General features: G+C 46.0%; 1 protein-coding gene across 4 annotated transcripts in view; it reads left to right on the top strand.

Moving 5' to 3' along the window:
* Positions 1-27,713, top strand: part of TNR (tenascin R) — a 153,023-nt gene that overhangs the window by 100,167 nt on the left and 25,143 nt on the right. For 2 of the 4 annotated variants that reach the window (XM_034779398.1, XM_034779397.1), the window contains exons 4-9: positions 112-375; positions 3,388-3,503; positions 8,255-8,405; positions 14,579-14,848; positions 17,490-17,675; positions 26,413-26,502. In XM_034779398.1, coding sequence (XP_034635289.1) covers positions 112-375; positions 3,388-3,503; positions 8,255-8,405; positions 14,579-14,848; positions 17,490-17,675; positions 26,413-26,502 — 1,077 coding nt within the window. The remainder of the gene's footprint in view (positions 1-111; positions 376-3,387; positions 3,504-8,254; positions 8,406-14,578; positions 14,849-17,489; positions 17,676-26,412; positions 26,503-27,713) is intronic. The other 2 variants (XM_034779400.1, XM_034779399.1) reach the window with 2 other exon arrangements.

Raw genomic sequence — 27,713 nt, 5'->3', positions numbered from 1 at the left:
CCAGTTCTAAATGTGATCCTAGTCCCTAGCCCAAGAAGAACATCATGCCTGAAGTAGCGAGATAGAGGATGGATAAGCCATGCACTCTCTGACTATCACCTCTCCCTTTAGTTGCCCCACCCGAGGATCTGCGAGTGGCTGGGATCAGCGACAGGTCTATTGACCTGGAATGGGATGGGCCGATGGCAGTGACAGAATATGTGATCTCCTACCAGCCAGTGGTGCCGGGGAGCCTTCAGCTCCAGCAACGGGTGCCTGGGGACTGGAGCGCTGTCACTATTAAGGAGCTGGAGCCGAGCCAAACATATAACATCAGCATCTACGCTGTCATCAGCGACATCCTTAGTGTCCCCGTTACTACCAAGGTGACTACCCGTAAGTATTGCTTCTCCACCATACAATTTTATCATAGAATATCAGGGGTGGAAGGGACCTCAGGAGGTCATCTAGTCCAACCCCCTGCTCAAAACAGGACCAATCCCCAACTAAATCCCAAAATGGCCCCCTCAAGGATTGAGCTCACAACCCTGGGTCTAGCAGGCCAATGCTCAAGCAACTGAGCTATCCCTTTAGCCAGAAATAACAGAAAGAAGAGCAGTCTCATATATACCCATGGACCCTGATAGACAGCTTTCCCAGTCTAATACAGTTTCTGGGACATGGTTGCCATCATTTAAAATTGCTTGTTTAAGGCTGGTTGAAATTTTTCCATCAAAACTGTTTTTCAACAGAAAAGTGGGTTTTTGACAAAACTAATTTTTTTCACAAAAAAGTGTCCACTTTCCACAGAAAATGGACAATTTTGTCAAAAACTTGAACACCTGAAAACCAAAAAGTTTCCAGGTTTTGACCAAAAATAAGAGTATTTCTATTAGGAACTACTGTCACAGCACCTCCTGCCCCCATTCTCCTCCAGGACTGGATTCCCTAGTCACATTGCATCTCTCATGCTGTTCCATGGCCGGCGACTCCCAGGATGCACGTGGGTCGTAAGATGGGAGGATTGTGGTGCATCATGGGAGATGTAGTCCAACTGGGAAACTTGGCCCATAGAGGAGAATGAGGACACAACATGCTTGAAATACAACTCCCATTTGGCACCTCCACAGCATTTCCAAATCAAATTTTCCATTTTAAAACTGAAAGTTTACATCTGAAAATTTTCAGCTTTCCATTTTTTGCTGAAAAGTTAAAATTTTCCTTGGGGGAGGGGACATTTTCCAACCAGCTCTGCTGCTTGTAAAATAATGCTTTGGTAGCACCAGAACATCTCTGAAATAAAGCTAACCCCATACAGAACTCTTCCTGAATTAAAGCTGGCTGTTATTGACATAATGCTCTTGTGGAATGAATACCAGTGATGCCTTTGCTAATACAGAACCTGATCCAAACCTCATCAAAGTTAATGGGCGTCTTTCCATTGATTTCAGTGGGGTTTGGATCAAGCATATAATGCTGTCAAAAGGGACTAAAATTCTGGTCTAAGATTGCCCTAAATGTAGTTTTCCCCTCAACCTCACAAACACACAGGGTACAAGACTATCTCTCATACAAGGCTGCACCTGATACATGGATGCCTTTTCTTGTTTATTTTCCTTGAAATCTCCCATGATGCACCACAATCCTCCCATTTTATAATAGAGACAGACCTGAGCATCAAAAAAATCACATCTACATCCCCAACAGTTGGTCTGTGATTTTGGTTCAGTCCATCTCTAGGATTGAATAATGAAAAGTGAATGTCAGGAGTTCAGATTAATTTTGAGTATACTCCTACAATTCATGGAGGACAGGTCCATCAGTGACTATTAGCCAGGATGGTCAGGGATGCAACCCCACGCTCTGGATTTCCCTAAACCTCCATCTGCTAGAAACTGGGACTGGACGACAGGGGATGGATCACTCAATAATTGCCCTGTTCTGTTCATTCCCTCTGAAGCATCTGGCATCAGCCACTGTCAGAAGACAGGATACTGGGCTAGATATTGGTCTGACCCACCATGGCCATTCTTATGTTCTTAATTCTCAAAAGCTTATCCAAACTTATCCCCTGAAGCACTGCCCTCTCCCAACCTCCTACATAAGGCCCTTCCTTACACAGCTTTAGCTATTTGAGGTAATTCTATGGCCTTTATTACCATAATATCTGAGCACCTCACAATCTTCAGTATGTTTCTCCTCACAGCAGCCCTGTAAATTAGGAAAGGACACATACCATTATCTCCATTTTCCCATTGTACAGATGGGGAACTGAGGCACAGAGAGACTAAGTGACTTGGACTAGGTCACAGAGGGAATCTGTGTCAGAGCAAAAAACTGAACCTAGGTCTCCCAAATTCCAGGCAAGCATCCAACCCACTGAAACATTCTTCCTCTCTATCACAGCCATATTACACACGTGGCCTTGATAATATCCACAGTGCTATTAGAAATGTGTCTGGGTGTGAAGATGGCTCATTAAAAGCATTAAAACTGCCCCTTTTTCACTTTCAGCAGTGCTTTCTCCTCTCATCACTGAGTTTCCATTTGACACAGGGAACTGGGGTTTTTTTGTGTGTGGAGGGGTTAAAATAATCCCACTTAATTTCTCACTCTATTAAATTGATTCTGGAAATGATGCTTCCTCTTAATGACCGACTGTCACATGCTGCCATCATGAATGCAGAGGAGAGAGGAAGTTGCTCACAGGAGAGCGGTCTGGAACATGGAATTTCAATCCAAAGGAAATTTTGAGGAATTGGAAAAAAAAATCAGGATGAAAAGGAGAAACCTCAACATTTTTCACAGGGCAGAAATTCCAGAAAAATCCATTCTGGCAGAATCAAAATGGAATTTTTCAGCTGCTCATCTGCCCTCCTGGAGGCTCATGTCAATTTCACTTTCTGCCTGCAGGGAGAACCTGAAATGGACAAGAGTCTTCCAGACAGGCTGACAGAGGTCCAGTGCCCCAACTCTCCACCTCCCCCGCTGTCAGATTTCCCATCTCCCTATCACTCTGGCTGTGGCTCCCAGGGGAAAGGGATACTGACAAGATCCTTCCAGACAGGAAGACAGGGCACCAATCGTTTGGATTTTCCTAATGTAACATTAACATTTTTCAACAAAAATGAAAATTTTACCACAAAAAAGTTTGATTTTGGGGGAGGGGAGGGCATTTTTCACTGGAAACTCATTCCGACAACTGTCAGTACCTACTTCATAACACTCCCCCTTGACACTAGCAGTCAGGTTTACGCAGCCTGTTCCCTCCTAGATGCGCACAGTCAAAGGAGAACTGAGCTGTCAGGGATGTAGGGTGTCCTGTGCCTAGTGCTGTCGGGAGCTGTGTCATTAAAGCAGGAACAGAGCCACAGCCTAGCTAATGTGCTCCGCATTGCTGCATTCCAGATCTCTCCACTCCACAAGGGCTGCAGTTCAAGACGATCACAGAGACCACCGTGGAGGTGCAGTGGGAGCCCTTCTCTTTCTCTTTTGACGGCTGGGAGATCAGCTTCATCCCCAAGGTAACAACAACAGGGACCACCATGCCTCTGCCCTGCCACTGCTGGCCACCCAAAGTCAGCTCTGTGGGTTAGTCACAATAATAGGTCCCTATTTAAAGGAGCAGTCACACACACAGAACAGGGCACAGTGCAGGGCTGGGTAAACACCATCTGAATAAACCCCTACTCTGCCCCCACCCACCCACCCCAAAACAAAGCACTAAAACACCAGGTCACAATCTGGATCAATTGATCTCAGCTCTGCACTGAACAGTATTTTCCCTGGATCCTTGGTATCAGGGCCTGCATCCCTATAGAGGGAATTCCATTAAAAAGATCCTACATTTACCATATAAACAAATGGGTCCTCTAGCTCTCATCCCCTCTCTTCCTCTATCTGTCCTCTTGCTCTCTTCCCTTCCTCTCTCTTGTCATCTCCTTTCTCATACCTTTCTCTCTCTCTCTCTTCTTCATTCTATTTTCTTTCTCCATCCTTCTTGCCCTGATTTTGATCAGACTTTTCTGAACAATTCAGCAATTGATTCATCTTTTCTAACTTATCAGTGTGAAGATGAGGCATTTGATCACCATCTCTAAAAACCCATTATAGAAACCTGTTTGGGTGTCTAAAGCTAGGCACCTAAATCCATTTTTAGCAACCCAAATATGAGGCCTGATTTTCAGAAGTATTGAGCACTTAGTAGCTCTCGGACTCCAAGCAGCCTAAATCACAATTAGAAATAATTCTGGCTGCAAAATTGTAACCACAATTATAGAACAGATACAATTTGTGCTTGCAAAAATGAAGGTTGAGGGCTGAAACTGTTGCCCTACATTTCAAACATTTTATCTGCATAGACAAAACAACAATAAAGTGGTCATTAATGCTATATTTAATATTTATTCTCAGTTATTGTACCACTTGTATAGAACTACAACTCAAATTGTATCTGGCACCTCTCTACAAGCGTATCTTACACATCTTACAATAAAAGAAATGTGGATGAAGAGCCCAATTATATTGCCTTGACTCAGGAAAAACTCCCACTGAAGTAAACAAGGGTTCTGTGAAATAAAGAACTGCAGAACTGGGCCCCTGAAGGTGTGAAAACATACAATCAGAACCAGTACAAAAACAAAATCAAGATGAGCAGAAATTGACAAAAACAACTTTGTTTTCTAACTTTGGTTTCCAAAAGGGCTGGAGGGATATTTTTGTAATTTTATGTGTGTGTATACACACACACACACACACAAAATTCTCTTATGAGTGGCAGTTCATGTATTGCATTTATAAGCCCAGAGGAAATTTTCATTCAAAAACAGGATAAACCACTAAAAAATAAGAAATTCTAATGGAAACACTACCAGAACCTTAAGTGAACTAAACTAGCACATCTACAAACACTAGTGAATCAATCATTACAACATAAGGATTGACATGAATGCTAGGATATCCATTTTAAGATGGGGAAACAGAGTCTCAGAAGTGCACTTAGCTGTCTCACCCAATTTCTTTGTGAAGATCACCATCCCTCCCTAGAGTCACTGTACCGTCCTAATGTTCATGGCTCTGTCCCATGTCCCAAGGAAATAGTCCCTTGTTTGTCTCAGGCATGATAGTGCAGGGTCGCAACGCATCCAGACTCGATGCCACAAGTAGTCCTTGACATCTTAACTTGACATCACGAGGTGGAGCTACAAGCGTAATTATGTCACGATGCAATGCAATCTGTGACATTTTATTTCGGCCTGCACAAGAAAGACAAACCACTGGCCACCATTTTCCTATTAGACCTTAGTCCACATTATACAAATGCAGTTTAATTTTCCCAAGCGGGTACAGTAACTCCTCACTTAACATTGTAGTTATGTTCCTGAAAAATGCAACTTTAAGTGAAGCGATGTAAACTAATCCAATTTTCCCATAAGATTTAATGTAAATGCGGGGGGTTAGGTTCCAAGGAAATTTTGGGGGGCAATATATACTGTACAGTACTGCACTGTGGTGGGGAGGTGCCCCTGGCTTACCGATGGGGCTCAGGGCTGGGGGTGCAGGGTCTGGGAGGGAGTTAGGGTGCGGGAGGGCACTCAGGGCTGGGGGTGCAGGGTCTGGGAGGGAGTTAGGGTGCAGGAGGGCGCTCAGGGTGGGGGTGCAGGAGGAGGCTCAGGGCTGGGGTAGGCAGAAGGTGCAGAGCACTTACCTGGGGCAGCTCCTGTTTGGTGCAGGGGGTGTGCAGGTGGCTCTGCACAGCACGGCACCACCCCCATTACCACGATTCTGGGAGTCGTGATTTTGGGAGCTGCCCCCCTCCCGCAGGCAGGGCAACCCGGAATGCAGGGGCTTTAGGGGCTGCAGGGCCCTGGGCTAAGGGGGCCCCGGGGCCCTGGCCTGCAGCTCTAAAGCCCCTTTCAGAATGTGACCCTGCGAGCACGGGCCGGAGGACTCAGGAGGAGCAGGGGCAGCCACGCAGTCAGTGGCCGGAGAGAAGCGGCGCTTTCCCCTTCAAAGCCGGCCAGAGAGAAGCGGCCCTTTGAAGGGGAAAGCACCGCTTTTCTCCGGCCGCTGGCTGCGCGGCTGTCCCTGCTCCTCCTGAGTCCTCCAGCCTGTGCTCGCAGGGCCACATTGCGAAAGGGGCTTTAGAGCTGCAGGCCGGGGCCCCCTTAGCCCAGGGCCTTGCAGCCCCTAAAGTCCCTGCGTTCCAGGTGGCCCTGCCTGCCTGGGGCGGGGAGGGCAGCAACTTCCCCGCTTGCTCACTCCCTCCCTCCCAGAAAGTCCTAAGTGCCGCCAAACAGCTGTGGGAAGCACTGGGAGGGAGGGAGGGGGAGGAAGCAGAGAAGAGGGACTTGTGCAATGCTCCCTTGTAAAGTCAGCCAAACGACGTTATAAGGGAGCATTGCACTACTTTAAATGAGTATGTTCCCTAATGGAGCAGCGACGTAACTTCAAAACAACATTAAGTGGGAGGACGTTAAGTGAGGAGTTACAGTACAGGTACAAGTAACACCTTGGAATGGAACAGGACAGGTACAGTAGAAAAAGTTTGTGTGGAATCTGAATTTTATAAACAGTGGTGCTCTACATGATAGGAGAAATAATAATCATGCTGCAGTGTGTGATTAATAAAGAAAGGCAAGTCCCTCCAGTGGCTTTGAAAATCTCAGCCTAAATGCATTATCTGTAAATTTCAAGGGAACTTGTCAGGTCAAATGTATCCCAACTTTAAATTTTGTAAAACTAAATTCTTAAAATCCTAAGACCAACAGAAACATTTCCAAGGTATTTTAAAACATTCCAAATAGCAATATTTCCCTCCAAAACATCACAGCATTGCACTGCCATTCTAAAACTCTGAAAGTGAAAAGTGACTAGACACTGACTATAACTAAAATGAAACTGACCAGCTATTTTCATTGTTTAGTGGAAAGAAATGCAAATATTAAACAAACAGCATCAAGAGTGAAAAGTAAATATACGCTACAGCAATAGTATCACATTAACATTAAAGCTGTGGTTTATGTGGCTATGAAAGTAGGATACCATTTCTTTCTGTGCACTGTACCTCATATTTCTAAGAACTCTGTGTGAGACAGCAACTCTTGTTCTCACAATCCCTGCAGACTGCTATAGAGACAGATCCCTTGTACTCTTGTAAGGAGACTTTAATTCTGGTCTTTCTTGTTGCTGTTGCTCCATAATATAAAATAAAAGTGATTTCAGGTGGCAAATATATGGTGGCACTGTGTGAAAGGAAAAAACACAATGAGACTTGCAGCAATAGTGGGAACGGCTCTGCAAAACAATAGAGCTCAGAGAAAATGACAAAGCCACAAAGAGGTTAAAAAAAAAGAAAAGAATATTAGAAAAGGTAAAATGGCAATTTAGGGGTAAAGTGGAAGATTTCTAGTTTCATGAGAAAAAGGAAGAATGTGAATGGAAATCTATGTGCAAAGATTTGCTTAGTATATTATTAGTGAAGACAATGACAAGAAAAGTTTCATTTGGCTAACACTGGCAGGAAAGGTGACATTTACAGTTGCTTAAAGACTTACGTTTTCCAGAGGAAATACATGGAGTATAAAGACTTAATAGAGATACTTCAAAAGCATTGTGTGCCAAAAACAAAGGGCTTGCAGTTTCATAGCTATATATAAACCACAAGAGACTCCTGGCAGCCGAGAAGTGCCAGCAAAGAGAGAGGAATGAATCCTGGACCCTTTTCACTGCCTGTTCTCATGTGGAGTCGCTCTACCAGCTTGAACATGCGCACACTCGCACACTAGATAAAAATGGGGATTGAGAAAAATGCTGTCTGCCCTCCAGCCATCTGGAAGCAACAACTGAGGGGTGAGCAGCATGAAATGCATCTGACTCTGCTGGCTGCGAGGGGGCATTGGGACCCTTGGCAAAAGAGTCCACCCATCCTGAGGCATGTAATACCTTTTGGACAGACTGTACAGCCCTTATGCACATTTATGAGCACTTCCCCAGATCTGCAGACCCATTGAAAACAATGGGAATAATTGAATGCGTAAGATGTCACTACTATGAATAAGCGTCACTTATGAAGCAGACATGCAGGGAGTATGTAAGTTTTCCCCAGGTGGGTACATTATCCCCAGTGATTGTTGATGCTCTATATTTGAGGCCATGTTGACCTGGCATCTAACCCCATTATCTTCTCCAACTACTGCATCCTTTTAATACGTTACCAGTTTCAGACTCCCCCCTCCCCAACTTTCTGTGCGGATTTCTTTTTCAATCTCCCTAGAACAACGAAGGTGGCGTCATCGCACAGCTTCCTAGCAGTGTCACCACTTTCAATCAGACAGGACTGAAGCCTGGGGAAGAATACATCGTCAATGTGGTAGCCCTCAAGGAGCAAGCCAGGAGCCCTCCAACCTCCGACAGCATCTCCACCTGTGAGTGACTCCATCCTTTAGCCCTCGGGCATGCTCTATCTTTCCAGACCCAGAACGGGGCATGGTCCCAGTCTAGTGTAGCTATCCTTTCACCTCCAGGTCAGCAGGTCAGATCTAATCCAGTTCGGCAGAGGCTGAAGGCTTGTATCACTTGACAGCGGGGATCATTTGGGCCAAGTGAAATGAGGTGCTGGTCTCAATACAGATCCCAGGGGATGTGCATTCATATCACAGAAAACACCAACACAATTGGCATTAATTGGCAGTTTCAGCAGAGGAACCAAGGAACGATTAGGCCCTGGAGACTGAACTCCCCTCTCACCGTTAGAGGTGGTCCCACCAGAGCGTGGCAGCGGCACATTGATGGGTGGGTGTGGGGTAGTTTACATTTCTGCTGCCCATGTTGTACTAGTTCCCTGGGTAACAAGAAGAATCCAGTCTCCAGGGTTTTGTTCATGAACCTTTCACCGACAATACAGTCAAACAATGGGCCAAATCCCCAGTTCGTGTAAATCAGTGTAGCTCCATTGGCTTAAAACTGAAATGTTTTTAACCTCTGAAAAGATGCAGGTTTGGGTTTGCTTGGAGGGTCAGGTGAGGATTCTGATCATTTTACCCAAATACACCCTCCTTATCAAGGGTAACATGCAACACTGGATTTACTCTCTGCTAGATAAACTCAGAGGGCAAATTCACCCATGGAGTAACACCATTGACTTACACCAGGGATTACTTCGGTCTACATCATTTCTGCAAGGAAAGTAATAATTAGAGACAGCTCTGGACTGGAACATCAGAGCCAAATCCTCCCACTTTGAACTTGGGGGAAAGTCAGACACAAATGCAAATTCTGTGGCACAGGCCCAGTTATGCTAATAACACCTGACTGAGCTGTACAATTTCAGTCTCAAAGACACACTAAAGATGGATGAACTTCTAAGCTGAATGATGATTTGGATTAAACAAATGCCCTGAAATGTGGGGGCTTATCTGAATGATCTAATTCCATGTGGGCTGCAAACCGGGTGCAGAAGCACTGCAAGAACAGCCCTTCTCCCAGTATTTTGACACTTCTTTTGTACTTAAACCCCTTTGCGGAAGACTCAGTGAGCTTGATAACAGCAAAGGGAAAACTAATTCCCCTCACTGTGGCATAGAGCTCACATGCTTCCTTTCCTTCTCCTTTCTCCCCATACTCCCCAGTGCATCCTGGGAACTGTAGTTCCTGGGCTCAAAGCTCCAGGACCCATGTAGGAACAAACTTACAGACTGGGATAACTATCTGCCCCTAGCTAGATACAATTCCCCCCACTCCTGGCCTGATGCTCATGCAGGGAAAGCATGGAGAAACGTTAACTGAGCTCAAACAAGGACCAGTTTCAGTTCTAAGTGAAGGCTCAGATCAATTATAGTTCTGTCAAAGTAAGTTTCCCCCCCTCTAGTGATCTCATCTTAGGCACATTTCTGAGGATGGAGACTGAGTGTTCCCAGTTCCCCAAAAGTGCTTGTACCAATGTAGTCCACCAGCACACCCAAATAACACGTTAAGATCCAAATCCGGGGAGGTGCTGAGGGCTCTCAAGAACATAAGGATGGCCATGCTGGGTCAGACCAAAAGACCATCTAGCCCACTATCTCATCTTCCGACAGTGACCAATGCCAGGTGCCCCAGAGGAAATGAACAGAACAGATAATCATCATTCCCAGCCTCACATTGATGGACTCAGCTCTCTTCGGAACCAATTTTTTATGCTAGCCACAAGCCCACCAGTCTCCCCCACAGACAGACGAGATTAGAGTCTCCAGGCGTGTACTCCGAGAGCTAATTAACCCTTTCATTGCTGAGTCAAAGGTAACACTGAGCAAAGCAGATAGCTAAGTTCTCACTCTGAATCCTTGCGAGCCAGTCAGATAGCTCCCTCCGGCCACACCATTTACAAACAGAAACTCACATATCAACAGCTCTGTGAAGGTTACAAAGAGACCTGTTCTAATGAGGTTGCTAATTAGGGCTTTAATGGAGCTGGAGACTGAAGGGCTCCTAGGAAAGTTATCCTAAAAAGCACAAGATAACAGAGAGGTCTCTACAGTCAGCACAGGAGGGTCTTTCTAACATTAGAGGAGAGAATCTATCATCTTGCTGCAGATGTTAGTCTACTTGATCTCCGCAAACAAACACAAATTCTTTCCTATTGCTTTGTTTGTGTGTTTAGCAGCTGCTTGTGTAACGTGGCTTAATAGAGACACCTACTGGTCATGACTAAATGTTTCCATTCCCCTAACTAGTGAAGCTGTTACACATAGAGCAGCCTCAGACTCACAGTGCTTTCAGTTCATAAGGGATCGTGCAAAGTAGATTAGTAGATTCATAAATCTTCAGGCCAGATGAGCCTCCTGCAAAACACAAACCATAGAATTTCACCCCATGATCCCCGCCTCGAACTCAACAATGTGTGGTTCTTGATAGGCTCCAACTGCAAAGAGATGGGTTCAAGCTGCTGGATCCCAGCTTTCCCAGCATGTGGGGGTTTAGATCTGGGGGGTTGGTTTGGCTTGGCCCATTATACAGAGAGGGGTCAGCCACAGAGCCTGGATCTGGCTATGACTGCTCCTAAAGCTCCAGAGATTTTTGAATCTGGAGATTTGGTTGACTCTCTCTAATGCGAGCCTTTCTGTTCTGTTTTGGTTCATGGGAGGTTGGAACCCCATCCATTTGGTTTTAAGTTGCAATGAACCCAAAATCTCAGAGTGAAGCTCATCTGAAATAGCCAAAACTTGTCTTGTTTTGAGCAGAAACAGGATTTTCCACTCAAAGCCATTGCGCAGTCCAGGCGCACCAACCTCTGAGAGACCCCAGTGGGTGGGGCTGGAACCTCTACACCTTTGCCAATGTGGTTCAAACGTTCTCCACTGAAGTTTTGCCCAGCTCTGGTCACAAGGAATTCACCGGATTCGAGACAGATGCTGACCAGGTTACAGTCCATTAACACTCCCATGTTAAATGTTCACACAGAGGCTGGTATTTTCAAAGTTGCATAAGGGAGCTAGATGCCCAAATCCCATTGAATTTCATTGAGGTTTGGGAACCTAACCCTCTTAGGCAGCTTTGAAAATCCAAGCCAAAAACGCAAGCTCCACATTTTCTGCAGTAGCAACAGCAGTTTCCATGGCTGAACTCTTGATTTTTTTAGCCACTAATTAGTCTATCCACCTAAGCAGACAACCGTGCAGGACTTGGAGGCATTGCCCCATTAATATAACACCTACAATCTAAGGGTACATCTACACTACAGGGGGGAGTCGATTTAAGATACGCAAATTCAGCTACGTGAATAGCGTAGCTGAATTCGACGTATCGCAGCCGACTTACCCCGCTGTGAGGACGGCGGCAAAATCGACTTCTGCGGCTTTCTGTCGACGGCGCTTACTCCCACCTCCCCTGGTGGAGTAAGAGCGTTGATTCGGGGATTGATTGTCGCGTCCCGACGGGATGCGATAAATCGATCCCCGAGAGGTCGATTTCTACCCGCCGATTCAGGCGGGTAGTGTAGACCCAGCCTTAATCCACTAAACTAATTTGGAATAAGATTCCCTGTTCTCGAATAAGAGCATCCACATCTGCAGTTAATCAGGAAGAGCTATTTTGGAATAACTGTGTGTGTAGAAACCTCTTAGATCAACCCAACACCTCAGCCCCCTCTGAAGATCTAGATATTCAGTATATGTTTATTATCCAATGAAACCTGTCCAACATACAAAATGCACTTAAAACAAAACATTTTTGTTTTGCACTAACTAAACCCTGGCTTACAAGGCCAGCACATTTAGTACTAGTTACAGAATACAATTTAGGCTGTCACTAGTAAAACTAACAAACAAACAAGCCTCCATACAATATGAACCTGGATTATAGATCTCAGATCCCCAGGTAGAAAATAAGTCTCAGAATTGGCTGCGCAGCAGGCACTGCATGTTAATGTTGCTACAGTACATGAACAATACACAGATGCTTGGCTCCTGTCATTACAATACCTACAGACAGGCAAAGCAGTTAGAATCAAACAGCATCAATCCAGAATTTGAACCCAAACTTTTCACCGGGTAACTTTTTTCTTTAGATTATTTTTTATTTCCATGTGGTCCCTGCACTTCTGGATTTCTTCTAAGGCCTTGGCTACACTTACCAGCTAGTTCGACGGCTGGAAATCGAAGTTCTGGGTTCGACTTATCGCGTCTAGTCTGGACGCGATAAGTCGAACCCGGAAGTGCTTGCCGTCGACTGCGGTACTCCAGCTCGGCGAGAGGAGTACCGCGGAGTCGACGGGGGAGCCTGCCTGCCGCGTGTGGACCAAGGTAAGTTCGAACTAAGGTACTTCGACTTCAGCTACGTTATTCACGTAGCTGAAGTTGCGTACCTTAGTTCGAATTGGGGGGGGGAGTGTAGACCAAGCCTAAGAGAGGAAGTAGAAATGTCAACACAACCTTGTGGGATTTCCTGATCAAACAGGGAGCAATGGAAATCCCAGGAGGTATTCCTTCTCTCTCCAAGCTCTAGAGATCTGTCTACAACTCCTCTCTCTTTGTAAAGGATGGGTAGAACCTCTGGGATATTGTAACTAATGTCGAGTTTTGAAAAGTCTCTTGAAAGTGCTAGTTGTTTTCTCAACTCTTCTCATATTTTCAGCACACTGGAAATCTACGGATTATTAAAAATTGGCAGACAGGTGTCAAAATGTAATTGTAAATGGGGAATTATCATTAAGCCTGGATGTTTCTAGGAGGGTCCTGCAGGGATCAGTTCTTGGCCCTAGGCTATTTAACATTTTTATCAAAGACCTGGAAGAAAACATAAAGTCATCACTGGTAAAGGTTACAGATGACACAAAGATAGGGGAAGCAGTAAATAATGAAGAGAAGATGTCATTGATACAGCACAATCTGGATCTCAAAGAATATGCATTTTAATATGACCAAAAGTAAGATCATACATCTGGGAATAAATAATGCAGGCTTTACTTACAGAATGGGGGACTCTATCCTGGAAAGAAGCAACTCTGAAAAGAACTTGGTGTTAATGGTGGATAATCAGATGAACATGAGCTTCCCATGCAACACTGTTGGCCAAAGGGGCTAATATGATCCTTGGATGTAGAAACAGGGGAATATTGAGTAGGAGTAGGGAGATGATATTTTCTCTGTATTTGGCACTGGTGTGACCACTGTTGGAACACTGTCCAGTTCTTGAGTCCGCAATTCAAGAAGGATGCTGATAAATTGGAGAAGGTTCAGAGAAGAGCCATGAGAATGATTAGAGGTTTGGAAAACATGCCTTATAGTGAAAGACTGCACAGGAGTTGAATCTGTTTAGTTTAACAAAGAGAAAGTTAAGGGGTGACTTGATCAGTCTATAATAACTGACATGGGGAACAGAACTCTTCAGCCTAGCAAAAAAAGGTATGACAAGATAGAATGGCTAGATGTTGAAGCTAAACAAATTCAGACTAGAAATGAGGCACAATTTTTTAACAGTGAGGACAATTAACATTTGGAACAACTTACTGAGAGTTGTGGTGGGTTCTCCATCTGTGGGAATTTTTAAATCAAGATATATTTTTAAATCTTTTTCTAAAAGATCTGCTTTAGTTCAAACAGGAATTGATTCAGGGAAGTTCTCTGGCCTCTGCTATACAGGAGGCCAGATTAAATGATCACAATGGTCCCTTCTGGCCTTGGAATCTATGCTGTATGGCTTACTCTTCTTGGTTTAGTCCCACTCCATATGAGTCTTGGCATATCGGAAGAAGGTTCCCATGAACACTCTAAACCTGAACCAAACCCAAGAATCTATTCAGATCTATCCACCCTTTAACAGACCCCTTCCCCTACATCCTATTGCTTGGCAGCCACAAACAACTCATCTAGCCAGCATGGCATAGCCTGGAGGCCTATCTCTAATCCACGGACCCTGAGCTGGGATCTTGGGTCACAACTCACATTAGTTCTTTTCCTCCTACCATTGCCTGGATACTAAGTTGAAAGTGGTGATGGGCCACTTCAAATATCAGATGTAGCAAGACTGAGCCCTCTCTTTCCCCAGGGCCGGATGCCATGCAATTGACATGTTTTCTGTCTGTGTTTAACTCCCTGAACTAACATGCTTCTTTGGTGTCCAGTAATTGATGGGCCAACCCAAATCCTGGTGCGAGACGTCTCAGACACGGTGGCCTTCGTGGAGTGGACCCCGCCCCGAGCTAAAGTAGACTACATCCTGCTGAAGTATGGCCTGGTGAATGGGGAAGGGGGGAAGACCACGTTCCGACTGCAGCCTCCCCTGAGCCAGTACTCGATGCAGGCCCTGAGGCCCGGCTCGCAGTACGAAGTCTCTATCTCTGGGGTCCGAGGGACCAACGAGAGTGACCCTGCTGTCACTACCTTCACAACAGGTACGTCAGTGCCATTTAAAAGGCTAGCTAGAGTCTAGTCCAGTACACAGCCAGCCATCAAGAGACCCGCATAACAAACAGGTTGACTCACTGGATGACGGACGAACAGATTGACTTGAATCAGTGACGCACAGGCTGAGACTCAGCTCCCCTCACAAATAGATTGATTCCCTTTCTGACAGACCTATCAGGGCCTTCTGCCTGACTGCCCCCACAAACAGGCCAACGCACTGACTGACAGACACAGACACACCCAGCTAGCTGGCCAGTTCATGGACTGATAGCCTGGGTAGGCAACTGGCTTTAACACAATGGACTGCCAGACAGACGCTGCCATACTAAATGCACTTCCTCTACTCGTAACGGGAGTAGAGCCTCTTTCCTTCAGGGTCACGCCCAGTGTCTTCTCCTCTTACTAGAGCAGTGACCAGACACAACGTCTCACTCCTCCACTGCCATCTGCTGCCTGTATGCGCACTGCTGAACCAACACCACTGAGCTCCAGGAGACCTGTCTTATGACAGCCTTCGATATAAGCCGACTGTACAGTGAATCTCTGACTCACTGCATAATCTCTGATCCTGCATAGCATCAGAGTAAATACTTCTTGGGTGAAGGATTTTTCTACTCTGACAGATCTGTATGGTATCTCTGTATGTTTCCCTCTACAGTATATACTCATCTATCAGAATTTTACAGTATGTACTTGTCTCGGTTTCTATCTACAGAATCTGTTTGCCTGTCCTATTTGCAATATGTATTTGGCAGGAGAAAAAAAATCCTAGGTCTGCAGTGTAATACAATGGTTTAGATTCTCAGCTGGTATAAATCGGTGTAGTTCTATTGAAGTCAATGGAGCTATGCTGATTTTTGCCCAGTAAGTATTGCATTAAGGTAATGCTTTGTAACCCAGAGATATTGATTTGCTGCAAGATGCAACAAGGTACAGGAATTAATTTCCATGAGTGTATGTTGTGCGGCTGGATCCAGAGCTCCATTTTCCCAAAGTTCAGACCTATGTTTTAGTACAACCCACATCCCCATAGTATGTAAGCACATCACAAGGGCATGGGTTTGGGTTATTAACCAGCCCCTGCAAGTTCAAAGAAATTCAGGTCTTCAGATTAGTTTGAGCCCATAACCAAGATATGCAAAAATGGAAATTAGACTCCTAAATCCATATTTAAGAACCTAAATAAGTCGCCTGATTTTTCAAAAGCACTAAGCTACTGGAAGCTAAGTACTTTAGAAAATAAGGGCACTTCTTTAGATGCCTAAAGGAGGAGGAGTTAGGAGCCTAATTTTAGGTACCCATTTTTTGAAAAAAATTGCCCCATCTATAGCTATTCAAATTGAGAGAGAGGAGATGGGGGAGAGGGGTGCCACCTGAGACAATCTGCCGTCAAGCAACTGAAAGTGACACAGTTAAAAATTTGGTTATCTTATTTTGATACTTTATATGAATACTCTAACCGGTCGGTAAACCTTTAATTAATGCTAAGCCTATGGATGGCTAACAGGTTTAATTTACCGTGCCATAAAGGAGAAGCTAGAGAGCATCTTTCAGTGCTATTTTATGGTTTATAAATTACCTGTCATATATATTCTCAGTGGATACCAGTGCTTCTAGGACAGTAACTGTAGTGTCTCTACTGTATATATTTAGAATGAGATGTACAGTGCTATCAATTTGCTGAATTCGCCTTTCCTTATATTATCGCTATGAGTTGTTATGATCAAAAAGTCCCTCCAAAAACAAATGAACAAAAATATACAGTTAGATGGGATCTACCGAGTATAATTTTACCTGTGAACCGAAAAGTAGTTATACCCTGGATATAAAATGGCCGAATCCTGCGCTCAGATATACCTGTGCAATCCTGTTGATCAAAGTAGGGTTGCATGAATGTAAATGAGGGCAGAATTTGGTACAATATGTACAGTAATATGTAGCAGTGTTAAACAACAAGGCTTGCTATCAAGGCAGGATTTACCTGCCTATGAGTCTGTGATGAGCCATAAGAGCTTGTGGTTAAGGCACTCAGGAGGAGTCCTAGGTTCAAATTTTGGCTCTGCCATAGACTTTTTGCCTTACCGTGCCTCAGTTTCCCCATCTGTAAAATGGGAATAATAATAATAATTCCTTACCTCGTTGAGGTATTGGGTGGATTCAATTTCAACATGCTTTTTTAAAAAAAAAAACAGCGAGGGTAATTCATCATTGGAACAATTTATTGAGGGATGTGGTGCATTCTCCATCACCTGAACTCTTTCAATCAAAATTGGGTGTCTTTTTACAAAAGAGATGCTCTACTGTCCATCTCCATTCACTGGCCTGTGTTATGCAGGAGGCCAGACTAGATGATCACAATAGAGCCCTCTGACCTTAAAATCTAAGAATTAATGTAGGGGGCTGAGCTACCACAGAGACAGGGATCATATAACTACCTTGATATCCAGACAGCTCAGCAAGTGCAACTCCCTGCAGGTTAGATCACGGTTAGTGTCTGGGGTGGTAGAATACCATGGTCTCACAATAACACAGCTTGGATTCCTTGCCAACACATGAAAGCATTTCCTCAGCTGCAGATGGGGGCAATCCTGGCAGATGGAACTGCATTTGTTTTCTTATCTTGTATAGAGATCGATGCACCCAAGAACCTCCGGGTGGGCTTGCGAACATTGGCCAGCCTGGAACTGGAGTGGGACAACAGTGAGGCGGAGGTGCAGAACTACAGGGTGGTGTATAGCACGCTAGCAGGCGAGCAGTACCACGAGGTGCTGGTGCCGCGGAATGCTGGCCTGACAACCCGGGCCACCCTCACAGGTAAATCCCTCTGTTAGGGCCTTTGTTAGCAGCTACATGGATGCTGGGCAGCCTGTTTTTCTCCATGCACTGGGCCCCATTCAGGAGACCAGGGAGGGAGACCAAGCCCATGCAACATACAGCTTCTTCCATCCCACTCCCTATGTACTGAGATGCTCTTGAGACAAATTGGGCCTGATTCGCCCATCACTGACTTCAGTGGAGTTTCCTGATTGACACTGGTGAGACTTAGGGTATGTCTGCACAGCAGTCATAAGTGTTTTGCAGCACCTGTAGACATACCCGAACTAGCTTTGATCTAGCAAGCGTGGCTAAAAATAGCAGTGAAGCCACACCTCTGCCAGGTCTTGCCCCGCACACAAGATCATGCAGTATCCGTGGTATCCTCCTGCATCTCTGACATCTATCTAGTGGATAGCCCGGTGGTCTGGCACTTGTCTAGCTGGAACCCCCATGTGTCTGTGGCATCTGGTTCTGGGCAAACTGAGTGATTTTTTGGGAAAGCCCAGGTCATACTCTGCTCGGTTGGAAAGTTGCAAACACAACAAAATTAATCACAAAAAAGACTGCAGGACCGGAAAGCAATTAGAGCAGTGAGTGTGACAATGGGGTGTGTGCAAAATTCAATATTAGATGTCATTTTTGCTGCATTTCATGAGGGCAACTGCCTTGAGAAGCAGAATTTGATTAGAGGGAGACTTCACAGACTCATGAAACCATGTTAATTTAACTTACCTGCCAGCTTTCTTCAGAGACGTTTGCAGACAAGCAGTGAAAGGTAAGTACTGCAAATGGGCCTAATTCTGCTGTCAATTACACTGGTGTAAATCTGTTGTTACTTCCTTGATATGAATATCATCCACCCCATGAAGTCAGTCTGGATTTAGCTCTATGTAATTAAGAGCAGAATCTGTTACTGAAATATTTCACTGAGAGCTGTTGCCAAGTAAAGCCAATTAAAGCAAACACAATAAAGGGGTTTCCTGGGCATGCATTTGTGGAGAAGGAAGGCTTGAGAGACATGCTGAAGAACTGCGACAGGCTTAAAGAGAACAGGCTGGTGGTGTCAAATGGCCTCTCTGGAGAGCCTGAGACACTGAAAACTAGACTAGACAAAATCTTAGATCAGTCTATTGTAGGGAATAACAACACTTCCTCCCCCCACCCTTTGGTCTGTCTTGTCGGTTTGGATTGTTCGCTCTTTGAGGCAGGGAATGGCTTGTCAATGTGTCTGTGCAGCACCTAGCACAGTGAGCCTCTGATCTCAGCTGGAGCGTCGAGGTGTTCCCACAATGCAAATATTTATAATGATAAAAATCATAAGGCAAAAGCTGGCACTAGAGGGTGAGTCTGGATGAAGAATCTATTTTCTGTCTATGATTCCGAGACAGGGAATTATGGACAGTGAAGAGAGGCAAGCACCAAAAGTCCATTACCTCAGCAACTGAGGAGATTGCAAAACTCCCATCGACTTGGGTGGAACCAGGATCTCACCCCAGGGCTATTTCATTTGTCCAATTCCTTTGTAAATTTCCATGTTGTTGAGTCTACTCCTTATACTAAAGGGATGCTGCCAAGGTCATTTAGGCCCCAAATTCTACATGGAGTTGGGGCCTGATTCATAGCCTGTTGGAATCAATGGGAGCCTTTCTGGGCTTTGGATCAGACCCATACTGAGGACAATGTTGGTGACGGATAGATTTGACTGAAAGGGTTATATAGAGAGTAAAGGGTCTGAGTACCTTAGAGTCTCCCTCTAATTGCTCCATGTAAATAAATTCCACCTGGAATTCTGCAGGGTATGACGTCTCCCCAGGTTTAGCTGGCACCCTTTGTTCTTGCCGTTAATATCAGCACCAGAAGTTTCATAACAGCTAGGCTTTCTGTTCCCCTCAGAAACATGTTTCCTTCCATGAATCCCAACCTAGTGTCTCTAACTGAGATGGCCCAGAGCTGAAACAACTGGATCTGTACTCAAATCTTCCTTCAAACCCAAAGGGGTTCAGATTCGGGGTCTTGGATCAGGTCTCTCTCTAGCCTCTCCAAAGAAGGCATCCAGATCTTTGAAAGGCCCTGGTTAGCGTGTCCCCCATATTGATGATCTCCTTTCCACAATGCAGAGGCCAGAATTATCCTCATATTGCAATGGTGTTTCCACCATTACCAATCTCCTATACAGTGCTAAGAGATTTCACTCTGGATCATGTTAAGAATGTGTTCCTAGATCGCTCCGGTATTGTAGCCATGTCGGTCCCAGGATAGTCAAGAGAGAAGGAGGGTGAGGTCCTTCTTTGATTGGACCAACTTCTGTTGGTGAAAGAGACAAGCCTCTGAGCTTACATAGAACGTTTCTTCAGGTCTGGGAAACTTAGAGCTCTGTGCAAGCTCGAAAGTTTGTCTCTCTCACCAACAGCAGCTGGTCCAATCAAAGCTATTACCCGACCCACCTTGTGTCCCAAGGGAGCACTGTCCTTTAGCATTCTCTGTAATGATTCTTTCCCATTACTCTTCCTTCACATGTCTCAACTCCAGAGAGTTGGAAGCTGACTCAGTGTAAGTGACTCATTTTTATATAGAGTCTTTCTTCCATCATTATCATCATCATATTCCAACTCTCATGGAAAACCTCAGGGCACCATATAAGGAAAACAAATACAGTGTAATTATAGCACAGTAAAACACTGCTCTGTTATAACAGAAATCACTGCAATTGACAGAGAGGGGTCACTTTGCCCATCACTGAAGTCTGGCAGCTCTTTAACAGCACAGCCACTCTGCACCCCCGCTGGGGGAGGGAAGGGAAGGGAAGACGACTAGCAGTATCCACTTAAACTGTGGGAAGAATTTAGGTCAGCGGAAGGTAATTAGCCAAACTGGAAGCTGAGCAGGTCTCCAGAGCTAATGTTCCTACTTTTGCAATGAGTGCCATAACATCTATAAGATCACAGCTGGGGATTACATGCCACCCAAACGCTAGTACGTGCACCAGCACAGAACTCCTAACACCATGACTGAGCACTGCACCACTGCTGACTCCAGGGGATGCATGGCTTCTGCTGAATATCTAACTCCACTTCCTCAGCATCGGAGGTTACCCTAGAGAGCTCCCAGCCAAATAACGGCCAAGGCTAACATTGCTTCTCTCATGCCCCCGAGGGAGTCTAACTGGATTGGAGTCAGAGTGCAGTGAGGAGCAGATGGTGGAGAGCTTGATGAGAAGAAGTTCTGCTGCCGCAAAGAGCTCTACGTAGGTGGCCTTTCATTCATGCCTCCAGGCACTCAGAGCAGGAGAGAACCAAGTTTCAAGGAACGTTCTGCTGGCCCTGTCAACGTGCAACTCTTCCTTGTTTTGTGGGGGATCCAGAGGGAGAGAACTGGGTCAGGTTTTATGATGGTAGTAACAGCATTTGCCTTCAGCTACCCCATCAGCCTGCCCAGCCCTTGGGATACCTACACCCACTACTGCTGCAGCTCTAGCCAGGATTCAGCACACCACGAGCAGTGGGCAGTAGGATGGCCTCTGGAGGGAAAGCAGTGATGCAGCTATTTGGATGGGCTGTAGTGTTGCCATCGGTTGCCTGGAAAAGGGAGTTATCTTCATTACTCTCTGGAAAGAGCTGTGCTTCTGAGTTTATCCAGTACATTGCTGGGTGCTGCAGTGAAGAAAGAATGGTATGTTCACACGGAGGGAACCAAATTCCCCAGTGGAATCAGCCCTAGGTGGGCTGACACCTGGCTAAAGAATATTTCAGGCTCTCCCCCTAGCCCTCCATCTCTTTCCCTTCCCAAGTTCCCCTCCTGTCTCTCTTTTCCTGCAGCCTGTTGGTTTCCATTTTCTTCCCCCTGGATAGAGTAGGGGACCTGTCTGCTGGCCATTCAGCCTCTTCTGGCAGCACATAATTTTGGGAGGGAATCACAGCACATGGGGTCTTCTGGCCAGATGGTTTCTTCCTGCAGCTGAATTCCAGCCAGCATCACGGTGCCCCCTTAAACGCAGCCTCTTGGTCAGCCCACACTTAAAGCCAGCCCAGTGACCCAGGATATCTCCTAATCTAATGATCTTTGCCTTTGGCCTAAGTCTTAGCTACTGCTCATCCCCACATCTGGATACTGATATACCAGTGCCATGTGTGCCAAGGTGCCCAATGATTTCACAGTCCAGCTGTTTTTGTTGGGCTAGGGGAGAACCTGGTGTGTGGAATGGCATTGCCACCAAGTGGCCGGTTTAGTGAACTAGCTCATGCCCATTTCCTACAACACACGTGGAAAATTAGGTCTTTCTCACAGTAGGCCCCATATAATTGTCTCATGAGGGTGCCTGCCAGCTTTGCTCCATTTGAAGGTGAAAGTAGGGCTTCTTAGGTGCTATCCCTGTAACCCAAGCCTGGGATCTGAAAGTCAAGCTGTGTCCTTCCTTTCTAGCATTGCCTCACAGTAATTGAGGTTCTGCAAACAGAACTTAGTTAACCATTCTGTTGATGATACATGATCCAGAACATACTCCAGCTCCCTCTCCTATAGCTTTATGAGCTGCAGCAATGAAAATTAATAGACGCTTAAGACAAGATCCTCAGCTGATGTAAACTGGTGTAACTCCATTGGACTCTCTTTATATCAGCCAAGCATCTGGCCCAGAGAGAGCTGTGGAGTAGAAAGGACTGAAGATCACTTTTGTGACCCTGGAAAATGAGCAGAGTAGGTACTGGAATTAAACAGTTTAGGTGGACACTAGTCTTTTTTTCAAAATCAGATATTGTTGTGGGGAATTTTTTAATTTTAATTTTCCAGGGTCTTTCCCCCCATGAAATCGAAAAACACACATTGTCGTTTTTATTTGGTCCTTCTCCACTGATCCTTTAGCCTCTCCCTTCCTTGCTTCAGTCTCTCTTCCTTCCCCTTTGCAGTGGCCAAAATGGAAACAGGGGAGATGGAAGAGCAAATTCAAAATTCCAAACCTCAACATTTTTGCAAAAAAAAGTGCAATAACTGAAAATACTGTTTCTTTTGAAAACTGCCAAAACAAAAATAACCTTGATGGTTATTCTTAATCTTTGGCCAACTTCCTCCCTGGTTTTTGGCCAGCTCTAGTGCGGAGATTGGCATGGAACTGCTGTCCATCACTCATCCTCATACACAACCACACATGGGCCTTGGAGGATTCCTATCCTGAGTACAAAAGGAAGGAAGGAGCCAGGGGAGAAGATATTACTCATCTCTGTTTAACTGCTTGGGAAAGCAGCACTCAGGTGCTGCACAGATTCAGTAGCTGGTCTGTGCTGCATCTCTGTGCTACACAGAAGCATGAAAAGTGTTTCCCTTAATTCCATTGGCAAGGACGTTCCGCCCTAATGGGGGATTTTATTTTTAGTGTTTGTTTTGTCTGTCTCTCTTGGCTTGAAACTGGCTACCTCCACTGCTTGTCTTCTTGCACAGATACAGCCTGGTGGTAGGGACCCTGCAACCCTTAAAGTTTCAGCATGGTTTATGGGGTGCTGGCTCTCCGAAGCCTCTTCGGAGCTCCTAGCAGCCCTTGACATTCAGAACCCTGGGAGTGGCAGAAGTTTCTGTTTATTATTTCACTTTAAAAAAAAAAACTTTAATGTGCATCTGCACTTCCTGGAGCATACCTGGACAGGAAAAGGCCATCTCCTAGTATTTCCAGCAGGAAGTAGCAGGAAGTACTGGAAATCTCACAAGATGGACAGATTGCCAGGCCAGTTTTGCAAACCCAAGTGGTTTGGTGAGTATGGTGCGGGCAGTATCTGAATTCAGGTGTGGTACTTACCCAAACCTCTGATCCTTTTGCAGCACTGGCCTTGTCATTTACGTAGCCCTGTGAGTCTCCTTTTTCTGTACACACGGATGGGGGCAAAGAGGGTGGGTAGGAGTCATGGGCTCAGCACTCCAAGGGCTGGGTGGGAAGTCAGGAGACTGCCATTATGTATAGCTCACACAGGGATTGGTGCTCTTATCACAGTGGGGGATGTGGGGTTGGGGTGGGGTGGGGAGTTGAGGAACGTTTTGACAGCTGTTAAAAGAGTAGGTAAGGATTGAGTTCCCCTGTTCATAATTGTGCCGAGAGGGAATATGCACAGAATGGGACCTCTGGAGTGGCCACATGCCCCATTCACCCCTCACTAATTACGCAGTGCCTAATTGGAGCTGGTGAAGGATTAGCAGCTCAGCTTCACTGTCCTTGTGCCACTGGCCAAAGAAAAGAATGAAGTCCTTTGTAATCTGATTACACGTGTCACCACGAGGACTCTGGGCACTTATTGAGAACCTGAGAGAATGCCACACCACCAGCCCTGACCTCCCTACTGCCCTAGGCCTTAACAGTGGCCAGACCATGCTCTCTTTCCTGATCAAGGTGGAAGCAGATGGAGAAGTAGCAATGGAACAGATCCCTGCAAGCACTATGGGCCAGATTTTCCAAGCAGCTTTGAGACATATTTCCTAGTGCTCAGCACCCACAATTGGGGCCAGATTTTCAACAGGGCTCAGCACCCAGCAGCCCCAATTATGACACTTACTTTGGTGCCTAAATGATCGTTATTACTTGAATGAAAGTAGCATTTACAATCCCCCGCTGAGATCAGGGCTCCGTTGTGCTCAGTGCTGCACAAATGCATCATGAGAGAGACAAGAGAGTACAACCTAAATAGACAAGATAGGCAAAGGGTGGCAGGGAGAACAGAGGCCCAAAGAGATGATGTGACTTGAAGGCCACCTAGCAGTTCAGTGGCAGTGAATACAACCTATGTTCCCTGCCTCTTAGTCCACAGAAGGCAGGGAGGGGTCAGAGATTGTCCCCAGATAGGGGCTCCCGCATGCTGCTGTGTCCCATTTTGGCAATGCTACTTCTGTGGAAATGAGTTTTGCTTGGCTGCTGTTTTTTTACAGCTTTATCTAACTTGATGGGAAAGATCAATAATGGCCAGGCAGGAGAGAAATAAACCCATCAGAAACCAAAAGGAAGTGACAGACAAACCCATGAGATATTCCACCTAGATAAAATAGTGATCTGCGATCGGTGCCCAGGAAATTAGCTAGATTTCAATCTCCTGAGTCAGAAATCACAGGTTGTGCCTACCGCAGTCTAGGACCTGCTTGTTTCAGTTCTCAGAGCAAAAGACTGTTCCTTTATTAATTATTGACCATTTCATCTACACCGCAAAAATAAGAAACGCAGATGACAATGTTGGATGTCAAATCATTCTGGTAACAAATAACGCTAGCTTATCATTTCCATCTCTCTCTGGCTGAGTCTCTCACTCTGAATTTCTGTCTTTTTACAAGCAACTACAGCAGGTCTCAATAGTTGCTTTTAAAACATTGCCTTGTCTTTGTTAGAATAATCCAATTTCCCCAGCCAACAATGTATGCAGTGCTCCCAAAAGAGCCAACCGCTCCAGCCCAAATCAAGACACAACTTACATGGACATTTGTTGACCTCTAAGAATATTACTTAGCGGTTCTGTAGTGCTCTCCATTTTCAAAGCAGGGTCTAAAATATTAACTCAGTGCTGGTCTACACAAACATTTAGTCCATGGCAAGCTGGGGCATGAATCTACCCTGTACTTACTGGCCACGTGGACCCTACTGCCACACACTAACAGTACCCTAGCATGTTTTGATGTACCCCGCTTTGAAACAGGAGTAGATCAGAGTGCACTAAGGCAGTGGTCTCCAAAGTGGGGTGCGCAAGAGGATCCTTGGGGGTGCACAGCAGGAGAAGCGCTTTTTTTTTTTTTTATTTTTTTGCTTCGTCAGTTCGGGCAGGAGTCCCTGCGGCTTTTTTTTCTTGCTTTGGCAAAAATTATAGAGCCGGCGCGGCAGGGGGTGCGTGCTCAAAAATTTTTTACTGATAGGGGTGCGCGATCAAAAAAGTTTGGAGACCACTGCACTAAGGAACTGTTAGTGTGCATCGGACACAGTGCGCGGCAGGCTAGGGCTGGGAAGATTTACACCCCAGCTAGCTGCAAGCCCTAAATCATGCTCACAACACTCTTGCGAGGTATAAAAGTGTTACTCTCCCAATTTTACAGATAGGTACAACTCCAGATTTTGCACTGATCAGTCAACTGTGACAGCATGCTACGGTCTAAGCTAGAGGTCTATCCTTGTCATAGAGTAACCGAGCAGTCTTGGAGAAACTGGGACATCTCTAACAGTAGCAAAGCAAAATAAAATGTTGTGGTGATAGATGCTACAGGGTGGTCTCTATAGGTACATATATAAATAGCTAATAGATAAGGTGCCAGTAGATGGCGATCAAGAATATGTAGCATGATTCCACTTCCCTGGCCTTTGGAGGGCCATCAGAAATCTTTATGCATGGCCAATAGCTTCCTCGGACACATGAACTCTCACAATATGAAGTTGTTTTCTGAGGTCCTGTTCAATTTCTCCTAAGATTTCCCTAAGTTGCTTCACTTTAGAGACATCTCGGAATGGCACTTGATACCCCAGAAAATAATTCAGCACTGCCAAATAGTTTTGTTGGAAATTTTTCAGCAGCAACCTTAGCACCTAGATACCATAAATACTGTGCCCTTTATAAGCACTTAGACAGCAACAGGAGAACGTGGAGTTACCATGACAAGGTTGATAGTGAAGAGAGAATGCCAAGGGGTGAGGCAAAGCAAAGGAAATACAATCATGTGGTTGGTAAAACACACACACTCATGCACACACACATAAGCATAACCTGTCTTTCTTTGTATCTGCTGGCAGATCTGGTGCCAGGAACTGAATATGGAATTGGGATATCAGCCATCATGGATAGCAAGCAGAGCGTCCCAGCCACCATGAACGCAAGGACCGGTGAGTTCCATGTGCCATCAGATCACAGCCCTATAAACATGCAAAATAAAACGCGCAGCACGGTACTCACTAGCATCATTCTTAAAGCACAGCACTGCTTCCTTTAAACCACGTCCAGCCTTAGCCTGTGCAGAGCCAGGGAGAGCCAATGCTGCCTGGTGCAGCCTCTGCTATAGGATCCTGCCAGCTAACCTGTCACAGGCTGTGTCTACACTAGGGTTTATGTCGACATAATCTATGTCGCTCAGGGATGTGAATAAACCACCCCCTGAGCGACGTAAGTGCTGATGTGGACTGCACTATGTCGGTGGGAGAGCGTCTCCACAGTGGTGATGGAACACTTTTACTAGCGGGGATGCTGAAAGCCAGCCTCCTTACCCCTGTCCATGCCCCTTCCCCCCCGCAGCTGGGGCCGGGAGCAAGGCCTTGTCTACTGGAGGAGGGGACCCAGACAGGGGTAAGAGAGCCAAGGCTGGGGTAGGGCGCGGGCCCAGCAGCCGGGACCCTGCATGTGCGGTTGGGAGCAGAGCCCTGGGCACGGGGCCTGTGTGCAGGGCTGGGAACGGAGCCCCAGGCATGGGGTGGCAGACGGGACCCCACGTGCGGGGCCAGGAGCACAGCCCCAGGGGTGGGGTTGGGACCCTGCCTAAAACCTGCTGCAGCACCCCCCGTACCCTTAGTTCCCGTGCCTATGCTTCTCCTGCCAACACAGGAGCTTGACAGCCCTCAGAACCGCCGCTCGCGGGGGCTGGAGTAGTTAAGCTGATGGGAGAGCTCTCTCCTGTTGGCTTATAGTGGCTACATTAGAGAGCTGGCAGCTTCGTCGCTGTCATCTCTCTACTGTAGCCATAGCCACAGTCTTCGTAAGTGTGCTTAGGTCTTGTGACTAGGGGAGTGTCACTTCATGTACCAAAAGCACTAGCCAGCTCCCCTGCCTGTCCCTCTCAGCTGATTCACACACCAGAGACTCCTTTGTTATCATAAAGTCACTTCTGGGCATGCCTGGAAGCCATGCACCGTTCAGCAATGCTCAGCGGCCCTGCTGGGCTACAGTGCACACAATTCAACCAGCACAACTCTAGTGTGCTGAGCCCTGTGGCCAGGGCTGGCTCTGGCTTTTTTGCCGCCCCAGGCAAAAAAGCCTCCCGCCACGCGCCCCCCCCCCCCCCCCCCCCCCCCCCCCCCCCTCCCCCCCCCCCCCCCCTCCGAGC

Source organism: Trachemys scripta, chromosome 8 (assembly GCF_013100865.1).
Source record: "Trachemys scripta elegans isolate TJP31775 chromosome 8, CAS_Tse_1.0, whole genome shotgun sequence".
NCBI lineage: Eukaryota > Metazoa > Chordata > Testudines > Emydidae > Trachemys > Trachemys scripta.
This window is presented reverse-complemented; position numbering and strand designations above follow the sequence as displayed.